The sequence below is a fragment of the Podarcis tiliguerta genome, assembly GCF_965153285.1.
Source record: "Podarcis tiliguerta genome assembly, chromosome: 6".
NCBI lineage: Eukaryota > Metazoa > Chordata > Lepidosauria > Squamata > Lacertidae > Podarcis > Podarcis tiliguerta.
The window spans coordinates 36,809,058-36,832,440 of NC_139539.1; the positions used below are offsets into that span (position 1 = coordinate 36,809,058).

Here is a 23,383-nt window from a genome sequence, read left to right on the forward strand (position 1 = left end):
AATTTAGATTCACAAAATGTTTAGGGGGATGCGTTCCCCTGTGTACCCCCAGAAAAAAAGCACTGGCTGCATACATGTTGCTTATAAATGAATTGCTGCCATCCATGCCTATGGGAAAAGGAAAACAAAGTGGACACTGTTGCAGCAAAGGGAGGTGGCAGAAGCAGGGGGTCCATATCAGACACTGGGTGGCCTCAGCCTTCCATGTCAGAGATCCTGTAAGGCAAGTGTGGGGGAGCTTCTTCAGCCCAACTGTAACTTTCCAGGGGCCACATGCCAGTGTTGGGTAGAGCAATGGATACCAATTTACCTTTATACAGTAGGCAGTGGTGGACCTACATTTTTGGAGCTCTGAAGCTTGAACTGTTATGGGGGCCTCTTCGCAACCAGTAAGGAGGTCTGGGTAACCACTGTTACCTTCTTCAATGTGGTTGTTTACAACCTTTACAACAGCTGGGCTACTAACTTAAACTTTAGGATTGTTGAAATATATTCAACAAATATATATATATATACACAACAAATTACACACACACACACACACACACCAAAAAATAAATCTGTTTGAGTTGTGTGACTCAAATTGGGTGTACTAGATCCAATTTTTAAAGGACATTTAAGCCATTTTTTAATAAGATAGAGAGAAATTAAATGTAAAATAAAAAGCATCCAAGGTCTCTGTACACTAGGAATTAGTAATGACAATTCAGCACTTATATAACAGGTGTCATCTTAAATTACCTACTGCTTAGATCTATTTCAGAGAATCTTCCTGGATAGTACAGAACAGTAGAGTACATCTCATTATGTGGCGTTCTGGGCATGATGCCATAGTACTTATAGACTAGGCATGACCCCAGTTGGGCTGAGAATCACCTAACAGGACCCTGAACATCTGGGTTTGGAGGAATAACACAAGATTAAAACCAGTGTTCCACAGGAAACATTGTTGGCAGCAGTTTGATGATGTTGAAGTGTTCTAGTATAATGGGCATCTCTCCCACAGTCTATGCAGACTCTGGAATCTTGACTGCTAGAATCAACTTAAAAAACAATTAGGAAAGGGGGAACTTAGCAACATATCCTCCCACTCAAAAAATAAGCCACTGAAAAGTTAACCCTGAAGTATCTGTTCTTGGTGCAAATCCCCAATGGCATAGCAGCCAAGTAGTAATAGAGTATCAGAGGGAGAGAGAGATGCAAGGCACTGGTAACACTACCAAAAAGCAAAGGATGCAAATTTCCATTCAATCATTAGTTGCAAAGTTATTCTTATCTAGGGGGCTGCAGTAATGGTTATAGTTAATGAATACCTGCCAGTTTACTCTGTCTTGGGATCATCTCAATAGCAATAATTGCCAGCTCCTGGTAATTAAAGCCAACTAATTATGAGCCTTGTTATTATGAAACAAAAATTGCATGCAGAAGGTCCCAGTTTCAATCTTCGACATCTACAGGTAGGACTGGGAATGCCCCCTGTCTGAAATGCTGAACCACTGCCGGTAATGGATCAGGCTCATTATTAGGCAGCTTCCTATTTTGCTATCAAATGATGTAAGTTCCAGAAGGTCTGAGAAGTGACAATTTGTCAAAGGCTTTTTGAAAGTTGAAGTATGCAGTGCTTATTAGACCACCTCAATTCACAAGCTTGTTGACACTCTTGAAGAACTAGAAGATAAGCGAGACTGGGCTTACCTTTGCAGAAGAAGTGAAGCTTCAGGCAAGACTTGCTCTCTGCTAAGCTCAATAATTTCATATTGAACACTGCTTTCCATCATTAGGAAGTGCAGGCAGGCTTGATTCATCATATAGTCAAGAGGTTATTTAGTGACTGAACTTCCACATGATTAGAGCTGCCATGGAGTCAACTTTTGAATAGCTATCACATGGTGAGCTGTATGATCCCACCTTGTTATACAGACCATGATTGGGACAAAAAAATAAAAATGAAAGTTGGTTTTCCCCTTCCACACCCCCACAGCAGTCTGTTCTGCAACTGTTATATTACACAGATTTTGCTTGCTGCAGTGTTTATTTCTCAACTTCCCATTGTTGGTGAGGAAAAGATTTTCCAAAAGAAGCAGCAGTAGCAGCAGCAGCAGCAACCCCCTCCCCACTTCCTAATAGACATTTAAATAGAGCCGGATGTTTAAAAATGCTTATCACCTGCACATCCCGTTGTGCTAAACTGAACTCAGCACTCTGCGGAAGTGGGAGGCAATTGCTCTTACAAACACAGCCAACCTTTTGTGTGGCTTTTCAGTTATATAATGAGTCCTTGTTTTGCAGGGAAATTCTCAGCTTTCCTGTGACTCTCCTCCTTTTCTTGTTCTAACCTTGAGGTCACAGACTCAGACACTTGACCTACATGAGTGAATAAATGAGGAATTAACAGCTGTCATATCTAACACCTGTATGCTACACCAGTGGTGGGGAGCCCCCGCCCCTGCACACTGCAGAAACTAGCTCTTCTGTTACTTGGCCACATTTTTTAAAGCTGCAAATTCAGGATGAATCTAATGAGTTTGTTCAAGTTCATAAATTTAAAGTTCTGTCGTCTAATGAAAGAATGCCCAACTTTGACTCATACCCTGGCAGAGTTTGCAGGTACTGTGTGTGGTTCCCTCGTAGCTCAGTTTTGGATTTCAAGCATGGCTTTTAGTCAATAACTTTGACTTCCAAGTCAAATGAATACTAAATAACTCAGGGCTCTTTCAGACAACCTATTCATAGAACAGCCCCTTCTCCCCCCAAGACTGTGTTACAGAGCTGCCTAACTAGAGCATGAATGGTTGGGGATAGATCAGGACATACGGTGGTGAGAAGAGTTTCTGCCCATCTTGAAGGCATTAAAGTTATGAAGCCATCAAAAGGATGGCAATTCTGCTCTGACAAATGTGCGTCTCTTTTAAACTGACCCTGGCCCAGTGAAATCAGCCTTTGGTACGGAACATGCCAATTTGCTGATGTTTAAATGTGTCATTCCTTTCTAAAGAGGCCATCGTAAAAACAAAATTAAGCTTTTGGCCACTTGCCTATACCACATATGGTAAGTCTGTGGCCTTCCAGGTGCTGTTGGATTCAACTTCAATCAACCCCAGCCAGCATGACCACTAGTCAGGAATGATGGGAGTTTTAGTTCGACAACATATCCAGGGCAACTGGTTCTCATACCCCTGATTTGACAGCAACCCTGGATTTTTTTTTTAAGGCAACAGGAAAATGCTTAATAAATACTGCAGTGGAGTTAAAATGCTTTCCTCCACTGCCAGCCCACCCCACCCACCCACGCTCAAAGTTGCTATGGAAACCTGTGAGTATCTAATGATTTGAATTCTAGATATGGTCCTGTCCACACCAAACGTGGAAAACACTACTTTGAGCACTCATGGCCATCAAAGAATCCTGGGAATTAAAAGTTTGCTGAGAGGTGTTGGGAAACACTGGGATTGATTGGTAAATCACTCTGAGAATTGTGAGGGAATAAGGGTCTTCCAGGATCCAGTTCCCAGGATTCCTTTGGAGGAGCCATGAATATTTAAAGTGATATTATACTGCTTTTTAAGAAAACAGCGCAGAAGGGGCCATGAAACAGTCATTGGGGCCAATCCCTGGTAGACACCCGTTTGTATTTTCCAGGATTTTGCCTGTTGCCTTTTCCAATACAGTGTTCAAGTAAAACACATCAAATGAAGACTCTACCATCCCAGGATGAGTACTCCCATCACAGCCGAGAGCACATTTCCAAAACCTATTTCTTTTCCTGTATGTCATCTTACATATTATCTCTTTTTTATTATTGGCACCAAGCTGCACTGCACTGAATCATTCCTCTCCACTGCAAGTGCTTCTGTTTACATAAGGGATTAGCACGCCTCCTACTTGGCTGATCTCTCCTGATTTTGGCTTGATGAGCTCTTTCAAACATTCAGAGGAGGCTCATGGCCAAACCCTCTTGGGGCTGCACCATTTCAGAAGGTGAGCGGGGGAGATAATATGTTTCACTGGTTTCCTATGAAAACCCCACACATTGCATTGCAGCCAGTGGTAGCTTTGTGCTGGTAGAAGTGCTTCCACTAGCACAAGGCCAGGCACCCCACTTTCATCAATATATAGGTAGCCCTCTATACCTTGGGTACCCAGATGGGACACTACGACTCCCATCACCTGCAGCCAGCTTAGCCAGTATTTAGGAATGAAGGGGGTTGTCTGGGGGCCCAATGTCGAGGAACACTGCTCTATACCATATACCATGCAGTTCTGGTGGGAATTCTAGGGAACCCTCAACCCTCTAGGGAAGATTTTCAAGGGGCTTGCATTGCATTGGAGGAATCAGCACAGACTTGTGGAAAATTCAGTGTACCTTCTAGCACAGGAATGAAGAAGCTTTTTTCACCCCAAGGGCCATATTTCAGTACAGTGGTACCTCGGGTTACATACGCTTCAGGTTACATATGCTTCAGACTCCGCTATCCCAGAAATAGTGCTTCATGTTAAGAACTTTGCTTCAGGATAAGAACAGAAATCGTGCTCCGGCAGCGCGGCAGCAGCAGGAGGCCCCATTAGCTAAAGTGGTGTTTCAGGTTAAGAACAGTTTCAGGTTAAGAACAGACCTCCGGACCAAATAAGTATTTAACCTGAGGTACCACTGTATTGGACACCTTCCAGGAGGTATATGGAACTGGTGGGCAGGACCAGAAGCAGAACAATGGATGCTACCATTGCCATGCAAAGTCAGAGGTTTCTACACACACACACACACACACACACACACACACACACACCATTGTCTCTGCTTCACAACTTCTACATTGCTATTATCCTTGCTTTGTTTTCCTGACTCTGGAATGTGTCCTCTTGCTTAGAGACAAGATAGAGAAGTAAGAAGGGTGCGGGAGTGCATACAGAAACTAGGCTGTTGTACAAAGGTAAAAATTTATACCCATTGCCCCACCCAGGAATGGCATGTGGCCCCAAGAAAGTTGCTCAGAATGGAATGTGGCCCTCAGACTGAAAATGGTACCACACCCCTGGCACAGTTGTAGGAAATGGAAGGACACTTTTTACAAAGTTATTTGCACCTTCCTTATTTTACCCATTTTACAGCTGGAGAACTGAGGCAGAAAGATTCTATGCATTTCAGCATTTAAATGGCATGGAAAGCATCCATGAAGGGTTTGAAGAGGTCTGTGTGTACAAGAATAAGTTGGATAGAGGCAAAGTGATTGCATGTAAAATGCTCATGTGGTACCTTAATGGTCAACTGGTTCAACCTCCTGGATTCACTGGATCAAACCCTCCTACTACAGCAAATAGCCATCACAAGTAGCCCTGACAAGTACCCATCACAGGGATATAGGATTATAGGAAGCTACCTGATAGTGGATCAGACCACTGAGCCATCTAACTCAGTATTGTCTACACTGACTATGAGCTGCTCTCCAGGATTTCAGGCAAGAGTCACTTCCAGCTACACCTGGGATTGAACCTGGAACTTCTACATGCAAAGCACTGAGCTAGGGCCCTCCCAGCCTCTACTTAAAGACAGCTAATGAAGGAAAAGTTCACTATATTCTGACACAGTCTGTTCTATTGGCGAACAGCATGTACCTTCAAGAAATTCTTCCTAATCTCTGGACAGAATCTCCAGAACGAGACCCTTCACTGGAGTACCTCTTAATAGCCTGCATGAGCTTTTTTATTTCCAAAGAATGATTTGTCCCAACATCTTGGCAAAATATCTATCACACTTGGCTTCTGTTGTACCAGACGGCAGGGGTATGTTTACTAGACATAAGGAAGAACAACTTCTGCTGAAGCAACAGAAAACAACAGAAAACTCTCACAGAGTTTAGTGGGACTTACTCCCAAGTATCTCTATTGATTAGACTATGAGTTGCAGAAACTGCTTGTCAGAAAGACTGACAAGCCAATTCCATTAGCTTGCTGCATAATTTTTATCTCTGATGTAAAGATCATTTCATTAGCAGCTTCAATGGTGTTTAAACATAGCAGGTCTCATTTCCTTTCTGACATGGAACAAGACTCTGCCGCACATGTACAGAGACCATATAGATCAAGCAAAGGTATTTTGTTGTTTATGAACAATACAATGACTGTCTTGGGGTCTCTGGCTGTTAAACACCCGGCTCCCTGGGCACTCCTTAGCCTATCATCAAATGAAAAGAAGAAAGTTTCACGAAGCAATTGGTCTTCTGACATCTGCTCACATGTATGCTGCACACTACGCCTGCTGCTTCCTTTATCCTTCACAAACATCTTCTAAATTGAGCTGGGAAACATAGTCAAACATGAGGAAAACCCCCAAGATCTAGTCCAGACAGTTGTGACAAAAGATACATCAAGATGCCCTTGAAAAAAGCATCATGAAGAAGTCACTACTGAAGCAAGGAATTCCAAACTCAGTGAGACTCCAGTGCCCATCAGCCACAGCCTATGCTGGCTGGATAATAAAAAACTGCTAGATTCAGGCAGGTAGCCGTGTTGGTCTGACGCAGTCAATATATATATAAAAAATAAAAAATTGTCCAGTAGCACCTTAGAGACCAACTAAGTTTGTTCTTGGTATAAGCTTTCATGTGCATGCACACTTCTTCATGCACACAAAAGCTTATACCAAGAACAAACTTAGTTGGTCTCTAAGGTCCTACTGGACAATTTTTAATTTTTTAAAAATATATTTCAAAAATTGCTGGAAAGCATCAAGTTGGCAAAGGCTGCCTAGAACTCCATTTCTCACTTGAATATTCAAACTATTTTCAGTCAAACTATTTTACAGTAAGTGCATTAAGGACTGTAGCTGTAGATCTTATCAACAAGATTTTGGCAATGCCTGTTTCTGGATTTCATGCAGAGTGAGTCACTGATCCAAAAGATTTTTTTTAAGCATACCACGCGGTTTAAGATACTTGTATATTTCAACCACTTTCAACAGGCAGAAAGCAGTATATCAAATCTGTCTCTTTCTTCTCATTTCACATTTTGCGTCACCTGCGAGGAAAGGGTGCAGTTGAAACTGGATCTTAACATGCTAGGCACAAACCTGGGGAATTGTCTATTCACACCTAGCCAAAGCGAGTTGATTCCATGTCATGGTAAAGGAAGCTTGAGAGCACGTTCACGGTTGGGTCTCAGATTTGGGATGCTTTAAATTTCACTGGAAGTCCGACAGCTTTAGGTTCTGAATAGCCTAAAAGACAGGGAACTGTTGCCACTGCGTGGCTCTCCTCTCTTTTCCTTGCAGCATCTAGCACAAAACACGTTGCATGCCATTGCACTGTGCAACTTGTTTGGAAGTCACAATGCCACTATGTACCACAGCCTTGGGCTCACATACTTGACCCCACCTTAAACAAGAAGAACAGGAGAGGCACAGGAAATTTCTGACACCAGCCAGATACAAAGAAATTCTGTGCCACCTAGTGACTAAACCCTATAATGACACTATCCGCACAATAACCAAGTCCTGGGATCCAAATGTTTCTTTTATTTTATATCTTTCTTCTATCATGGAGCCTGAGGTGGCACAGATGGGGTTTTCAGAAGCTCTCCCATGCTAGCACAGGCCAGCTCCAAACCTGCTTAGCACCAGCAAGATGACTGCCTCATGTGCACTCAGACCTTGCCCTTACACATGTTTTTACAATTCTACCACGACCCCTTAGGAACACTTCAAAGCTGCTTTCAAACCTTGGGAAGCTGATTTTGCTTTTTCAAGGACACGTGTTTCCGAGACCACAAGCAACAAATGGATCCTTCCCCCAAGCTGCCAAATACCACCAGGAATTCTTTATGAAAGGTTCAAGTGAGGCCATCAAACAATCATTTAGGCATCTAGAAAAGCAAGCCAATGCCCGCTGCTGCTCTTTGGAGAGGGCAAGATTCTATTATAGGGAGTGGAATGCACTTTCATTGTGTTAGGAAAGTTGTTTATTGGGCAAGTGTCACACTGAGTAACACTGGACGCTTTTGCAAGCATTTTGCTCTCCATGTAAATAGATCAGGGGGGCAGAAGCCAACGCCATTTTGTTCCGCCATGATGGTGCTATGATTTAAGCCAGGCATGTCCAAAGTCTGCTTCGGGGGCCATTTCGGGGATTTCTGCCTGCCACCACCAACAGCTCCTTTCCACCCAGCTGGGACCTCCATCCATCAATGATGGTACTCCTCTATCTGCCAGCATCCTTTCTGCAGAGAAGTTCCTAATGTGCCATACCACCTTCCTCCACTATTCAGCACGGTGATGGTAGAATTGTTCCCTTAGTAATTTGTCAGTGAACACATTCATGTTATGGTCGGGAACTTAATCTTCTGGAGCCACTCTTTTGTGAACGTTTATTGAAGGGCATGTAACTGCAGCTATCTCAGAAACACTTCTCTGCCTGCCATGTGCGTTCCCAACTCGTGTAGGCATGCATCTGGCAGCCACTCCTGGATACTATTCTGGATACTTTCTTTTTAAAAAAAGAAACATCACCCCTCTACATTTAGTCTTGGTGGCATTTGGAACCTGATGCTTCGAGCCTGTAAATAGCAGTATCTCCTTCTATAAACAGCCTTCCTGCCCTTGAGAGAGGTCTAAAAGGGTGGGTGGAATTTGGAAATAATACAATAAACTATCATCACTTGACTGAACTGGCTGCCTGTTAGTTTCTAGGCCCAATTCAAAGTGTTGATTTTGACCTATAAAGACTTAAATGGCACTGGACCACAATACTTCAAGGTCTGCGTCTCCCTGTATGAACCATCCTGGATCCTCTGCTCATCATCTGAGACCCTTCTTCATGTGCCTCCTCCATGAGAGGTGTGGAGGATGGCAACATGAGAAAGGGCCTTCTCTGCAGTGCTCCCTGTTTGTGGAGGAACACTTGCCACCATCATTATATATCTTTAGGTACCAGTCATAAACTTTCCTCTATAACCAAACTTTTGGCCTTTAACTATCCATTACCTTTTAGAAGCGGGTGGGATGTTTTAATGTATTTCTTTGTTCTTCTTGGTTTTAATGTATGCATGTGGGAGATTTATTCTTTCAGCTTGTTTGGTTGTAAGTCTCTGTGGGTTGCCCTGGGCAAGATAAAACAACTAACAAATTTTAATCATCTTCACCATCGTTCTTTCCTTGCTTAAATGATGGTTTGGAAATCATACTTACTAACAGTAAATTCATTCTCTGACTGTGGATCCTTATATAATGAAAACTGCATAATCCATGCACAAAGAGGGAGGTTGATTTTAAAAGAGGGGAAATCACAAAGGAAGAGGTGGTTAAGGGAACACTTAGCCACTTTAAATGAATTGCAGTATCCAGGCGCTAATGAGCTGCACCCAAGGGTACTAAAGGAGACTCAGTCTATAATCTTTGAGAATTCATGGAGAATAGCTGAGGTTGCAGACTGGAAGTGGGCAAATGCTATCCCCATCTTCAAAAAGCGGGGAAAAGAAGACTGGTCAGCTTGACATTGATACCAGGAAAGCTCCTAGAACAGATCAATCAATGGTCGGTATGTAAACATTTAGAAAAGGATACTGTGATTACTAAGACCCAGCATGGGTTTCTCAAAAACAAGCCATGCCAATCTCATTTTTTAATATAAAGTTACTGGCTGGTGAATGTGATGTGGTAGGATCATTGAATATTGCTTTATTTGATATAACCTGTTTATTTTACAGTTATTGGGACTTTTTATATACAATCTGATTGTTACTATTAAGGTTTGACGCTTTATTATTATTTTTATGTGTGTTGGAAGCCACCCAGAGTGGCTGGGATGGGCGGGGTATAAATAAAAAATTAGTACAGTGGTACCTCGGGTTACAGACGTTTCAGGTTACAGACTCCATTAACCCAGAAATGGTACCTCGGGCTAAGAACTTTGCTTCAGGATGAGAACAGAAATCGCTCTGCAGCACCAGGAGGCCCCATTAGCTAAAGTGGTACCTCAGGTTAAGAACAGTTTCAGGTTAAGAATGGACCTCCAGAACGAATTAAGTTCTTAACACAAGGTACCACTGTCGTAGTAGAGTGGCTTTTTTTTTTTTTTTTTTTTTTGCAGAATGGAGTGTTTAATAAATGAAGCAATGCTATAATGATGACTATATTGTTGGCCTTTTTTTTTTTTTTTTTTGCTCTGCGTCAATACAGTTGTGCTAGTGTTGTTAAGAGCAATATTGTGCTGAGGATGTGAGGCAATGGTCCATAGGAACACTATGAGAGTAGCTCCCATTGTGGTTACATTGCCCTTCCACATCATAGCTGCTATTGTGCATTTGGCTTTTATTCTGAGAGAGAAAGGATTGCAACTAGTTATACTATGAGCTCCGAAATTTGTCTTCTACAGTCATACTAAATGGTCCATTTAGCTCACTATAGTCTACTGTTTCAGAAATCAGTCCTTTCCAGTCCTACAGGGAGATGCTGGGGATTGAACCTGGGAACTTTTGCATGCAGAGTACTGTCTACCACTAAGATATGGTTCTTTCCTGCTTTAAGCTCTAGAGTAATGGTAACTATGTCTGCTGCAGTACAGGATTCCCCTTGTCCTGGAGACTGCATGAATACCTACTTTGTACTGGGTTGGAGAAATGGCTCATTCGTTTCAGTTTTCACCCTGTCAGGAAACAGCTTTTCAGTTTGGATTTCCCAAACAGATTGCATAAGATGTTGTATAAAACAGGCCTGAAACACATATTGTACTCTGCCCACAGAAGCTGTGCCCACATCTTTTTATTAGTTAAAAACACACACACAAATTTTATAGGAAGGAGGTTGAAATTCTCGAAAACTTTATACATATTATTGTATCAAGGATCCCCCCCAATTTACTCTCTAGCACTTTCCACATTAGTCTGGTTATTAAATGCCACATTGACAAAGTAAGATGGATGGGTTGACCTCTGAGATTACAACAGGTCAGGAGGCAGAAACAGTGCTGGACGGAAGGACTAACATAATCCTGTCTATTCTAGCTGCCTGAGCCCCCTGGGTGCTATTCCAACAGTTACACATATCTCTTTGCATTAAGCTTATAAATGATGACATTGCACAACTGTTTCCAAAACGGTACAGGCTGCAGTGCTCTGCCCCGTTCATCCTGACGAGAATCAAATTGCCATTTTTAAGTGTGTGAAGTTGAAAATATTCATTAGATTAAGCTCTGCTCAATCAAGCCTTAGGCAAGACCAGTGTTGCTTTTGAATAAGGTGGCAGGGGTGAGAGAGTGGGTTTTCTAATTTACATGTCTTTTTATTGCTACATTTTATATCAATAGCCTTGCTCAGTGGAAACAAGGTTTAATAGCTAATGTGTCTTCTAGGAGGTAAAGTATGATACTCTGCAATTGGGCATTTTCACTGGAGCAGATATGACATACTGTGTTGATGGATCATCACTTAACAATAAATTACTACTACCTTACTGTATCCAATTTTTGCATTCCCCCCCCCCTGCAAAAGTTGCCTCTTCAGGAGTGGTGGCAAAAAAATCCATAGTAACATTGCTACATTCCACTCTTTCACAGATTTCACATCTATTTGTCTCTACTTCTGTTTCTCCTCTTTTAAAATTTGAAAGCTTTTTCACTGTGTGATTTCAGCCAATCAAATGTCATGTCATACATACATACATACATACATACATACATACAAATGCATACTTTGGGGTTTGGAAGCTGGTTCCAAAGTACTAAACTAATTTTGGACGTCAAGGCTGAAATATTGGAATTCTCTGGAGATCATAAGCTTTGGTGAATACAGATGTACAGTGGTACCTCTAGTTACAAACTTAATTTGTTCCGGAGGTCCGTTCTTAACCTGAAACTGTTCTTAACTAGGGGTGTGTTTTCGCTAATGGGGCCTCTTGCTACTGCTGCGCCTCCGGCACACGATTTCTGTTCTCATCCTGGGGCAAAGTTCTCAACTCGAGGTAACTCTTCCAGGTTAGCGGAGTTTGCAACATGAAGCGTTTATAACCTGAGGCGTTTGTAACTCGAGGTACCACTGTACAAGGTTTGAATCATCATTCAACTTCAAGTATCAGTGAAACCAAAGCAAGCTGCATTTTAAAATTATTATTTACACCATTACCTCTTTGAATGGGTTGGGGCCAAACACTACATTAATAAGCAGTAGGGACTCTGGTTTCCTACCATTCATCACTGCCCCGTACCAGTTAGCTAGCTTGAAGTCACATAAGTAGTACAAATTCCTGTAGACAACTTGATCCTCAAACATTTTGACCCCAAAGATGCAGATGTTGAAACAAATTATGTCTAACGTGCTGTCTTCTAAAAACCAGGTTTCTAGCCCCAAATGGTACAGATATGAACAACGCATAGTGAGGTTTCAGGTGCCAGATGGGTAGGTGGGAAAGAGCGGAACTACTAGGGACTAGAGGCTGGGGGTTCAACGCCCTGTGTTGTCTTTGCAGAAACAGAACAAATTATGGAAATATAGCATTCATGTATATAGAATTCAAATGATCAATGCAGAGTTTTGGACTAGAAGCATCCTTGGAAAAGAAGTTTCAGGTGCCAGATGGGTAGGTGGGAAAGAGCGGAACTACTAGAGCCAGTGTGGTGTAGTGGTTGAGAGCGGTAGTCTCGTAATCTGGGGAACCGGGTTCGCGTCTCCGCTCCTCCACATGCAGCTGCTGGGTGACCTTGGGCCAGTCACACTTCTTTGAAGTCTCTCAGCCCCACTCACCTCACAGAGTGTTTGTTGTGGGGGAGGAAGGGAAAGGAGAATGTTAGCCGCTTTGAGACTCCTTAAAGGGAGTGAAAGGCGGGATATCAAATCCAAACTCTTCTTCTTCTTCTTCTACTAGGGACTAGAGGCTGGGGGTTCAACGCCCTGTGTTGTCTTTGCAGAAACAGAACAAATTATGGAAATATAGCATTCATGTATATAGAATTCAAATGATCAATGCAGAGTTTTGGACTAGAAGCATCCTTGGAAAAGAAGTTGTAGCAGCAACGTCAGACTACCCATGAAGAATGACATGCAGAATGAAAAATCCACATGGATTTTACAGGAAATCTCCACAGACAGAAACTGGGGCCCTGCTCACTTGGCATCATGGTCCTTTCCTGAAAAATGTGTATCAATTCTACCCTTCAGTTTAAGAGGTGCATTCCTCTCTGGATCTGAGTAGGTGGGGGGGTATTCCCTTTGAACTGATCTTCTTAACCCAGCATTTAAGACCTCAGCTGCCAGTGTTAACATGTGAAAGCAAAAATTTTAAACCAGCAGTTGTTTGTGAGTCTCTGTTTGCAAAGGAGACCATGTTGTGCTGGCTGTCTCCCTAATTATGCTCCCTGGAGATCACATTCTCTAGGCCCAGAAGCATGAAGTTGGCAGGCTGGCTGAACACTTGGTGGAAGGGTGCTTTTCTTATCTCTTAAATCAAGCATGGAATTGGGCCAGCCACTTGTCACTCCAGAGTGCTGGAAGAGAGGTCAGACTTATTTTCCCATATTTGTTTGAAAGTCATCACGACCTCATAACTCTTTTTTTCATAGCTTCCTGGCTGGACACTCTCCATGCAGAGTGTTTTAACTAATCCCCAGTGGGCTGGCCAGATTCAAAAGAGGAAAAGGCTCTTGTGCCTTTAGAAGCTGCACGACATGCTACAACTGCTGAAATCCTTCTTCTACATAACCATTAAAGGTGCAAGAATCCTGAGTTTCTATTTGAAAATCTCATGCCAGTAAAGAAGCAAACATTTACTTTAAAAACATACAGCTATCAATGGCATTTCAGCCATGGGCACAGCATTTCACATTATTAAACAGGTTTTCTTGCTCCACTGGAAGATTCATATGAGAGCTACAAAATCCAGTTGAAATGGAACTTCTGCCATTTCAGAATCACAAGCTTTACAGTGCAGTCCTATGCATCTTTACTCAGAAGTGCACCTCACCATGTTTTGTGAACCTTACTCCCTAGTAGCACAACCTGATGCCTTCATCTGCTCCAGCTGCAACAAAACATGTCTCTCCCTTACTAATTGCTACAGCCATGGCAGGTGCTGCAACCTTTCAACAGTTTGACTTCACCCCGAGAGGCACACTTCTCCATTGTCGCCAGAAACAGATGGATGACCACAACTCCCTAGTAAGTGTATTTAGGATTGCAGTCTTAAATGTTTCAAAATATATTGTGATGTTTTCTGTTGCTCTCCTTATTTGAAATCCATTGTCCTCTGTTTTCCTTGTCTGTCAGAGAGATGGGCAAGGGAACAACATGGGCTCATTTCAGGGTGATTAGTGGGGGAGTGAAATGCCCCCACATCGCATAAAAGCAGACACACCCTTAAACTTAAAGTCGGTTTGGGTGGTGTCTGAATGTTTGGGTCTCTGAATCAACTTCCACCAACATGTGGGCTGTGCAGCCAGAACAGATGGGATCAGTAACTTAATTACATTTTTTGAAATATCTGCCTTGTTTTTAATTTACTGTGTGCTGTGTCTGTGGCTGGGATTGCAACATGCCTTTTAGGGCATGGGACTCTTTGAGAGCTGCAAAGCTAACTGAACTCCAATCTTGCTCCCGACTTTGTATGAGGAAGGCAATTGCAATTTTATCCTGGGTGAAGTTTGTTCTCATTTGTATGCTAGCTGCTAGGGAATGCAATTATCTTGGATCTTGACTGCCTGAGGAAATGAGCACTGAAAGACTTGGTGGGAACAAAGTAGTTTCTCAAATGGAACTGTTGGCTGACATCCTAAGATTTCCCAGGACAGGGAAACTTGTGTGGGTTTTGCCATTACAGGAGCAGGACATATCACATAGCATTTATTCTTTTTTTTGCAATAAAGTTTTTTTTGTGGGATGATAATACCCATTTCCATTTGGTTTTTATTTTTTATACTGAAGTCTTGTGCAAGAGTGATATTTTCCTGATTAAGGATTGCCTAAGAGTGATAACAGGGATGCGGGTGGTGCTGTGGGCTTGCCGATCAGAAGGTTGGCGGTGCAAATCCCCGCAACGGGGTGAGCTCCCGTTGCTCGGTCCCTGCTCCTGCCAACCTAGCAGTTTTAAAGCACGTCAAGTGCAAGTAGATAAATAGGTACCGCTCTGGCAGGGAGGTAAATGGCATTTCCATGCGCTGCTCTGCTTTGCCAGAAGCGGCTTAGTCATGCTGGCCACATGACCCGGAAGCTGTATGCCAGCTCCCTCCACCAATAAAGCGAGATGAGCGCCACAACCCCAGAGTCGGCCATGACTGGACCTAATGTTCAGGGGTCCCTTTACCCTTTACCTTTTAAGAGTGATAAAGAGGTGTTGTGAGAAATCTCTGAACTAATTTTTTTAAAAAGTCTGATATATGGATTGTGATTACGGCAGAACAACTACTCCAAACAGGGTTGCTGAAATTTGAGCATGCCTTTAGCATGCGGCAATTGGTGGGAAAAGTCATAGACTTACAATATTGGCTGCTGGAAACAAAATGGTTAGGTTGTGCTCTGGTAAGGAAGAAATGTGAGTGGTGATAATGACCACACATATGACAAATTGCCTATCCCAAATAATGCACTAATCAATGACTGGAGGTGTAGAACAGGCGGTGTTTACTGATCAGAAAATAATCTGGATTAAATTTAAACTGAAGTACAGGTTAGTATTTTGATAGCAACAAGATTGTGTGGAGGCTTTTCTCAATCAGCAGTTCTGATTCCACAATACACTCTCACCAGGAGCTTTCTATGGGAAAATAAAAGACAGGTCCCTTGGTTGCTCCTCCTGTTTCAGAAAAAGGACTCACCACTGCCTCCCAGTGCTACTTCACATTATCCCCTCTTCTCACCCATCCCTGAGCCATAGGCAGTACAGTACCTCCCCCCCCCCAATCAATCATTTCCTAGGGTTATTGTTGTTGCTGCTTTAAAAGGAGAAAACAGAGCCTCTCCCTCTCTAACCTCTTGGCTTCTCCAGACACCTGTGGTGATAAGATTCAGCCTATGGCACCCAAATCTAAACCACACCTCTCAATTCTTTGCACTACAACTTTGCTGCTTGTGGAAACCCCATCATGGCTTTTTGTTGTCGTCTAGTCGTGTCCGACTAAAGAACTGTAAAGGACAACTTGACCCCAAAGGGAGCAGTGAACCAGAAATATGCTATTTGTTTCAGCTGAGCAAGCAGGTTGTTTATGCACACTCCTTTTCATAGACAGGTGGGTAACCTGCAGCCTGAAGGCAGCAGCTTCCAACCTAATTTATGTGACTTCCAGAACCACCTGAAGCTGCTCCACTCTTCCATCCCCTGGAGAGCTCCTTCATTCCTGTTCATTTCTTCTTTATTTACCCTAGCTTTTAAAAGAGCCCCTCGCCCCCACTCACCCGTGCTTCCTTTTTATGCATTTTTCAGAACTGGAAGGGGCAGTATTTTATTTAACAAAAAATAAAAATAAAAAGAAGATAGGTTTTTTTTCAAAAAAACTCATTCCCTTTCCCTTTCCTGGTTGTATGGCCTGGGGAAGAGACGTTTACTCCCCTAGCTCCCTAATAACAACTTGACAGGTTTAATGTGAGTGGAGCAGGGCTTTTTTCCCCAGCTGGCACTCACTGGAACTTCCAGCATCTCTCAGGTGGGCACCGTTGCCATTCTAAGAGAACAAGGGAGGCATTCATGGCACCTCTTTTTCTAGAAAAATAGCACTGGTGTGTAGCATGCATTAGTACACAGCATTCCTCTTTTAACTGGGTGTGGTATGATGTGTTTTTATGTTATTGCAAGCTGGATACTTTTAGTTAAGAATATTGTAAATCTTTTGATGTATTGCAATTTAGTATTGTATTCTTTTTTTAAAAAATGTAAACTGCTTTGAGATGTTTTTGTAGGGACAACTATCATAGTAACAATAGTAACTACTGTTATAGTAAAGTCAGAAAGTAGTTACAGTAGCTATATTGGTCTGTTGTACTAAAAATAAAATAAATCCTCTGTCTACACATTTGAGAGTAATCCCATCAGTGGGGCTTACTTCTGATAGAATTCCTAGTCCTATGCAGGTCTTTCTGAGAATTGAAGCAGGGTTGTTTTCAATTAATTGCTATAGACCATCATTTGATCTTCCTCTACCCACCATTGGTATGCACCCCTTCCTTGATGGAGTATCCCCAAATGAATGTGGCTCTCAGCAGGAAAAAGTGGCCCAACACTGTTTAAATACTATAGTAGCATCATGACCTGTGACTTGATTAATTCTATAAAATCTGTTCATTGACAAAGTGGGCTCTTAACTATCCTCTGAGAGCACCAGCTATTACATTTCACTGGGCACAGAGAGGCTATAGAAATCCCAAAACTTGTTTGTGTATGTGACAGTATTCACTGGTAGAGAATACCAGCACCGCTTTTTTGCTGCCCATGGCAGCCATTTTTTACTGGCACAGATGGTACTTTTATCAGTGTATGAGTACTGACACCTCATTAATAATAATAATAATAATAATAATAATAATAATAATAATAATAATAATAATAAATTTAATGATAATAATAATTTATTATTTCTACCCCACCCATCTGCCTGGGTTTCCCTAGCCACTCTGGGCAGCATTCAATACAACACTAAAAACAGAATAAAACCCCAAACATTAAAAACTTCTCTAAACAGGGCTGCCTTCAGGTATCTTCTAAAAGTCAGATAGTTATTTCCTTGACATCTGATGGGAGGGCATCCCACAGGGTGGGCGCCACTACCAAGAAGGCCCTCTTCCTGGTTCCCTGTAAGCTCACTTCTCACAGTGAGGGAACTGCCAGAAGGCCCTTTTTGGGGTCTTTTTTTGGTGGAGGGGAAGACAAACTTTATTGGAAGGACACAGGGTGGATTATCTCTCTCTGACCAAGCTGTACAAACATGCCACACAGGGGAATTTTGACCCCATTGGGCTACAATCAGCAGCGGGCCTCAGAACAACCAGTGGGCCTCACATTCAGACTCCAGAAGTGTGAGCACATCCCCTTCTCAGACTGTATGTTATGGAATATGGATGATCAAAAGGCTGATGTCATCCTTGAATTCCACACAGACCTGTGTGGACTGTGCCTGCGAGTTAGTCCGGTCCAGCACTTTGGTGACTCAGGCCAACTTGATGGGTACATGGCAGAAGTGACACCTCATTTCTTACAAACAACCCCAAAAACCAACCCATTGGAAATTCCTAAATCTAAAATTAGGCTGAATCTAATTATTAAATTATACTTGACCTAATTATCTATTATGTTTCCTCTATTTTCTGATGGAGTGTAGTCAAATTAGTAAGTTAACTATAATGTAACAATGTAAAGTGTATTATCAATATAAGGCAGCACCATGACTGCAGAAGTATACTCCAGAAGATCCCTTTGTAGAGCAAGCTACGTGCTAAAGCCAAAAGATGACAAAGCACAGAGCAAAGAGGAACTGCCTAATGAAGTTTCCAGGCTGGGAAAGGCACAGATGATCTAGTGAATTTGAAACAGCAAATTAACTGACAAATATTTCATGATTGTTAAACATTGTATTGTTTCAATTTTTTTAAATTGGCAAAACGTGTGGGTTTTTGGAAACAGAACCAGGAAGTGTTCTTTTTTGGGTGATTTCCCCCAAAATGCTCAACAACTTTCCCAAGAAAAGCTCAACTTTTTGCATCTGGATTTCTACTTTTTGAAATATGGCAACCCTAGGCTATTGGGACATCTCCATTTCCCCCTCCTGATATATTCAGATTCCCTAGTACAGGGATGGAAAACATGTGCTTCCCCCCACCATATATTGTTAGGCCAGCTGGGCTTATGAGAGTTTTGAGTTCTATGCCCTATCGAAGCCCCCAAATTCCCCATTCTTGTTGTAGTATTCCGTTCCTAAATTACCAGCCAAATATTCCTGTATTCTGATGAAAGGTTTCAGAATTCAGACACTTAAACTCAACCCCAAACATATTTTTCCTTGGCAATGTCTCATTGATTGCTTCAGTAGCAGTGGATACCATTTCCCCCCTCAGTCAAGAGTGCTCAGGAACACAGACCAATTGCCCCAATCCTAAGCGTACTTTCATAAAACTAAGTTCTACAAAACCCAGAAAATGATGATGAAAGATCCCCCACCAATGCAAGATGACCAAAGCCAATAGTGTCAGGTATAAAATAGTTTATTTAAAATGAAAATGTATGTAAATTGTATGCATAGTTATCATAATAACAATAATATAAAAACAACCACCCCACACAAAGGTGGGTACAAGATGCTACAAGCTTCACATATCCATACCTAAAGAACAGGTACGTAGATTGGAATGGCTGTGTAGTTAAAACTGCTGCATGGCAGCAAAATAAAACTGTCTTGGTTTTAGGTATAGAGTCCATTTGCATCTCGCATACAAGTCACAGTTCTCTTGCCTTCTGGAAACTACACTGTCAAGAAGGAATGGGTCAAGGAATGTCCTGTGTATTTCATGTCATCATGTTCTTGCAGGCGCTGGACGCGCTCTTATGATGCATGCTGCCGGTTCACCAAATTTCTCACTGCTAGCACCTGCTTGCTTTTTTCCAGTGTTACACCCTCCTGTTTCTGAGGCACAACCTCCTCTTTTGTCAGGGGTGTGGCAGGTCTCTCCTCTTCCTTCTCCCTCTCCTCTTCCTCCTGCCTCTCCTCAGAGGCGAAAGGGCTGCAGACCGTCTCCACCAGGCCAATGACCACACCAAAGAACGTCAGCACGCTGCCCACCATGTACAGCTTGACCATCTTCCCGTTGGGTTTCTGGCTGAGCATCTCTTTGGCAAAGGGAATCAGCTCCTGCATCGTCTCCATCGTTAGCTAAGGGAGCAGACACAGCGAGTCACAGAGACCTGCAGAGCAAAACGGAAAAGAGAAAGGACATCAGTTGCAGTTCAAAGGATGCCTCCCCCTCGCCAAAAAAATCCCACAAGCTGATCTGACTTTGAAGAAACCGACAGCATTTACAGAAGTGCAATTTACAATGGCCACATTATCTCTGCAGTTGCAATGCAGTTCAGATTATCTACCTGTCTCACTGCAGGACGCATGCACCAGGCTTACCAATGCAAAAAGCACGGGGGCTCGGAGAATCCCGCCCCGCAAGCAGCCCCACGCTTGCAAACCTTTAATTCGAGGAATTCAAATCGCGCTCTGCACAACCTCATCCCAAACTGGATTTAGGTGAACTGAGCCGCCAGCTATCGACCTATCTCAGCGCCTGTCGTTTAACATCCTGGTTTTGCTTTCAGAAAACAGAAATCCGCCGTACTCACCAGAACCACAGAGCTGTCAATCTTTGCCTCGAGAGATCTCTTGTTTAAGCAATAGCAGTGCTTTTTCTCTCTGCTCTTTAGATCCGACCAGGCACTCGGCGCTGCTCAGCTGTTGCCTTTGCAAGCGCGCAGCCCGGGCCTTTATATTCCCCACGCTGGGCGAAGCCCCGCCCCTGGCCCCAGTCAGCTTGCAAGAGGTCGCCCAGGCAGGCGGAGGGCCAAGGGGGCTGTCCATGCGCCGAGCACGCCGCGAGCACACGGAGGGCTTAGGGGGCCGGACCCTCCCGGGACGCGCGAGCTGGCAAGGCGCAGGGTCGGGGTGGGCGCCAGCTGCCAGTGACCCGGGCAAGGAGACGGGAAGGGGGAGGCCCGTCTCCTGCGCCAGGAGAGAGGGGTGTAGTTGTGTGTCACGTAGCAAGCGGCGGGCTCTCAGACGGGATCTTTTCATTTATTTTTGCAAAGGTCGAGGGGGTTAGCCCATTTTGCGCAGCCAGGGAATAAGCAGGCGGAGACGTGCGCGGGTGCCAGTGTTAGGATGACCTTCACTCCCCCCACTCTAATAAAACAGTCTTGCGCTAAAGGGCATGAAGGCTTTGCAAGGAGGCTTAACCGGTGACTTGGCTTATATGCCTCTTCGTTTGCTTTGTTTCGCTCAGTTGAGTGATAGGGGTTATTAACCGGCCCCCAAGCGCAATGGTTTAAGAGCAGGTAACACACGCTGCGTCCAACAGCAACCAAATGTCCCCCAGTTGTTGCTGGGCTGCACCTCCCATCAGCCCCAGTCAATGCACTGGGATAGTGGCTCCTCTAATGACTCCGGGGTAGCTTTGTGGATAGGCAAAGCTTTGAACCCTGGTTTTCCTGAGCCAAACTGAGTCTGCCGACTCTGCCACACCTTAGATACCCAGTTTCTATATATAGTGGTACCTCTGGTTACGTACTTAATTCGTTCCGGAGGTCCGTTCTTAACCTGAAACTGTTCTTAACCTGAAGCACCACTTCAGCTAATGGGGCCTCCTGCTGCTGCCGTGCCGGCGGCGGCACGCAATTTCTGTTCTCATCCTAAAGCAAAGTTCTTAACCCGAGGTACTATTTCTGCGTTAGCAGAGTCTGTAACCTGAAGCATATGTAACCTAAAGTGTATGTAACCTGAAGTGTATGTAACCCGTGGTACCACTGTATCACAGAATTGTAGAGTTTTAAGGGACCTATATATGGGTGGGTGTGTTTCTCTTGTACCCCACCTTTCACTCAAGGAGTTCCACTGCCCCCACTTTTTATCTTCACGTCAACCCTGTGAGATTTGTTAGGCTGAGAGAGAGCAACTGGCTCAACTTCACCCAGTGAGCTTCATGGCTGAGCGGGGATTTAAACCTGTGCCTTTATATGCCCCATCTGCACTATACAGTTATACCTTGGGTTACAGCCGCTTCAGGTTGTGTTTTTTCGGGTTGCAGACTGCCGAAACCTGGAAGTACTGGAACGGGTTACTTCTGGGTTTCGGCGGTCGCGGATGCGTAGAAGTGCTAAATCGCGCTTTGTGCATGCGCAGAAGTGCCGAATCGCAACCTGTGCGTGCACAGACGCAGGTTGGGAACATTGCGGGTTGGGAACGTGCATCCCGCACGGATCACGTTCACAACCCGAGCGTCCACTGCACATTTAAAGCAGTATTATACCACTTTAAACAGTCATGGCTCCCACCCCGCAAGAATCTTGGGAACTGGAGTTTGTTAAGGATGCTGAGAGTGGTTAGGAGACCCCTATTTTCCTCACAGAGTTACAACACTTGAGTCGTTTCACAACCAGTCCCTGTACTCTGGGAACTGTAGGTCTCTGTGGGGAATAGGGGTCTCTTAACCGCTCTCAGCACCCTTAATAAGCTACAGTTCCCAGGATTCTTGGGAGAGTGGTATAACATTGTCTTCTTTGTGTGGTGCAGATGGGACTAAAACTTGTCACACTAACCACTACGCCACATTGGCTGTATGTAGGTTCTTTATGTTAAGGCCCTTCAGAGTATGGGGACCAGCGACCTCTGAGCAGATCCTTCCAGCCCCTTCCTCCAGTGCTTGACTCATGTTTTTTTTTAAGGGGAAAGGCAAGCAACCCATGTTAGCACCGTTTCTGTTCTTGCCAGCTTTGAGAATGGTTTGGAGAAATTGCTCTTCTGGTACACAGGGCATGGTTTTCGGCCTTTTGGGATCTGTGTTCTATTTCTGTCCCTAAAGCTGCTAGGCACTCTTGCGTAAGCCTTCATGCCTCCCTCTCACCTCTCACCCACTAGCTGTGTTGTCTATTTGGATAATAAGGGGTTGCGAATGCATGCAGTCTGTTGCAAAAGTGTCTCTCATTGCAGCAGAGACCTTGTTGCTTTATCCAGATAAGGGTTGAAAAAAGTGAATCAGTGAAGGATAGAGCTTGGTTTAGGCGTTCCAAATGAAAGTGTGGAGGGCGGCTGATATCATGGTCGTGCCCACAGCCCCCAACTTCCATGCATTGTATGCCTGAAAGGGTCATCACATCAGCTGGCATGACCACATTTCATGTTTTTAGAAATATGCTGAGATACACCAACTGGTGCCAGGTGCAACACAATATCTCTTTTTTGGTGTGTGGAGTTGTAGAATCGGGTGCAGAATAGTGTTTAGGTGATAAAACCATTTATTTATTGTACCCCATGAGCTATAAAAAGGTAAAGGTACCCCTGCCCGTACGGGCCAGTCTTGACAGACTCTAGGGTTGTGCGCCCATCTTACTCAAGAGGCCGGGGGCCAGCACTGTCCAGAGACACTTCCGGGTCACGTGGCCAGCGTGACAAAGCCGCATCTGGCGAGCCAGCACAGCACACGGAAACGCTGTTTACCTTCCCGCCAGTAAGCGGTCCCTATTTATCTACTTGCACCCGGGGGTGCTTTCGAACTGCTAGGTTGGCAGGCGCTGGGACCGAGCAACGGGAGCACACCCCGCTGCGGGGATTCGAACCGCCGACCTTTCGATCGGCAAGCCCTAGGCGCTGAGGCTTTTACCCACAGCGCCACCCAATACAAATCAAGGTTTGAGCAGCAAAACGGCAACCACCTTTTGCATTTGTTAAACTGTTGG

At 43.8% G+C, this 23,383-nt stretch overlaps 1 protein-coding gene and 1 long non-coding RNA gene across 2 annotated transcripts in view; one reads left to right on the forward strand and one right to left on the reverse strand.

Moving 5' to 3' along the window:
• LOC310679408 overlaps positions 1 to 23,383 on the forward strand; it is a 279,663-nt gene that overhangs the window by 52,704 nt on the left and 203,576 nt on the right. The window lies entirely within an intron of this gene.
• Positions 19,143 to 20,410, reverse strand: G0S2 (G0/G1 switch 2). The gene is made up of 2 exons (XM_083446148.1): positions 20,279 to 20,410; positions 19,143 to 19,855 (listed from the first exon to the last, which is right to left on the reverse strand). Exon 2 carries the CDS (start codon positions 19,815 to 19,817, stop codon positions 19,497 to 19,499), a length of 321 nt encoding a protein of 106 aa, XP_083302274.1. The 5' UTR covers positions 19,818 to 19,855; positions 20,279 to 20,410; the 3' UTR covers positions 19,143 to 19,496.

What these genes read in the sequence shown, in the direction of transcription:
- G0S2 (XM_083446148.1), bottom strand. Translation starts at nt 19,817, where the DNA reads ATGGAGACGATGCAGGAGCTGATTCCCTTTGCCAAAGAGATGCTCAGC.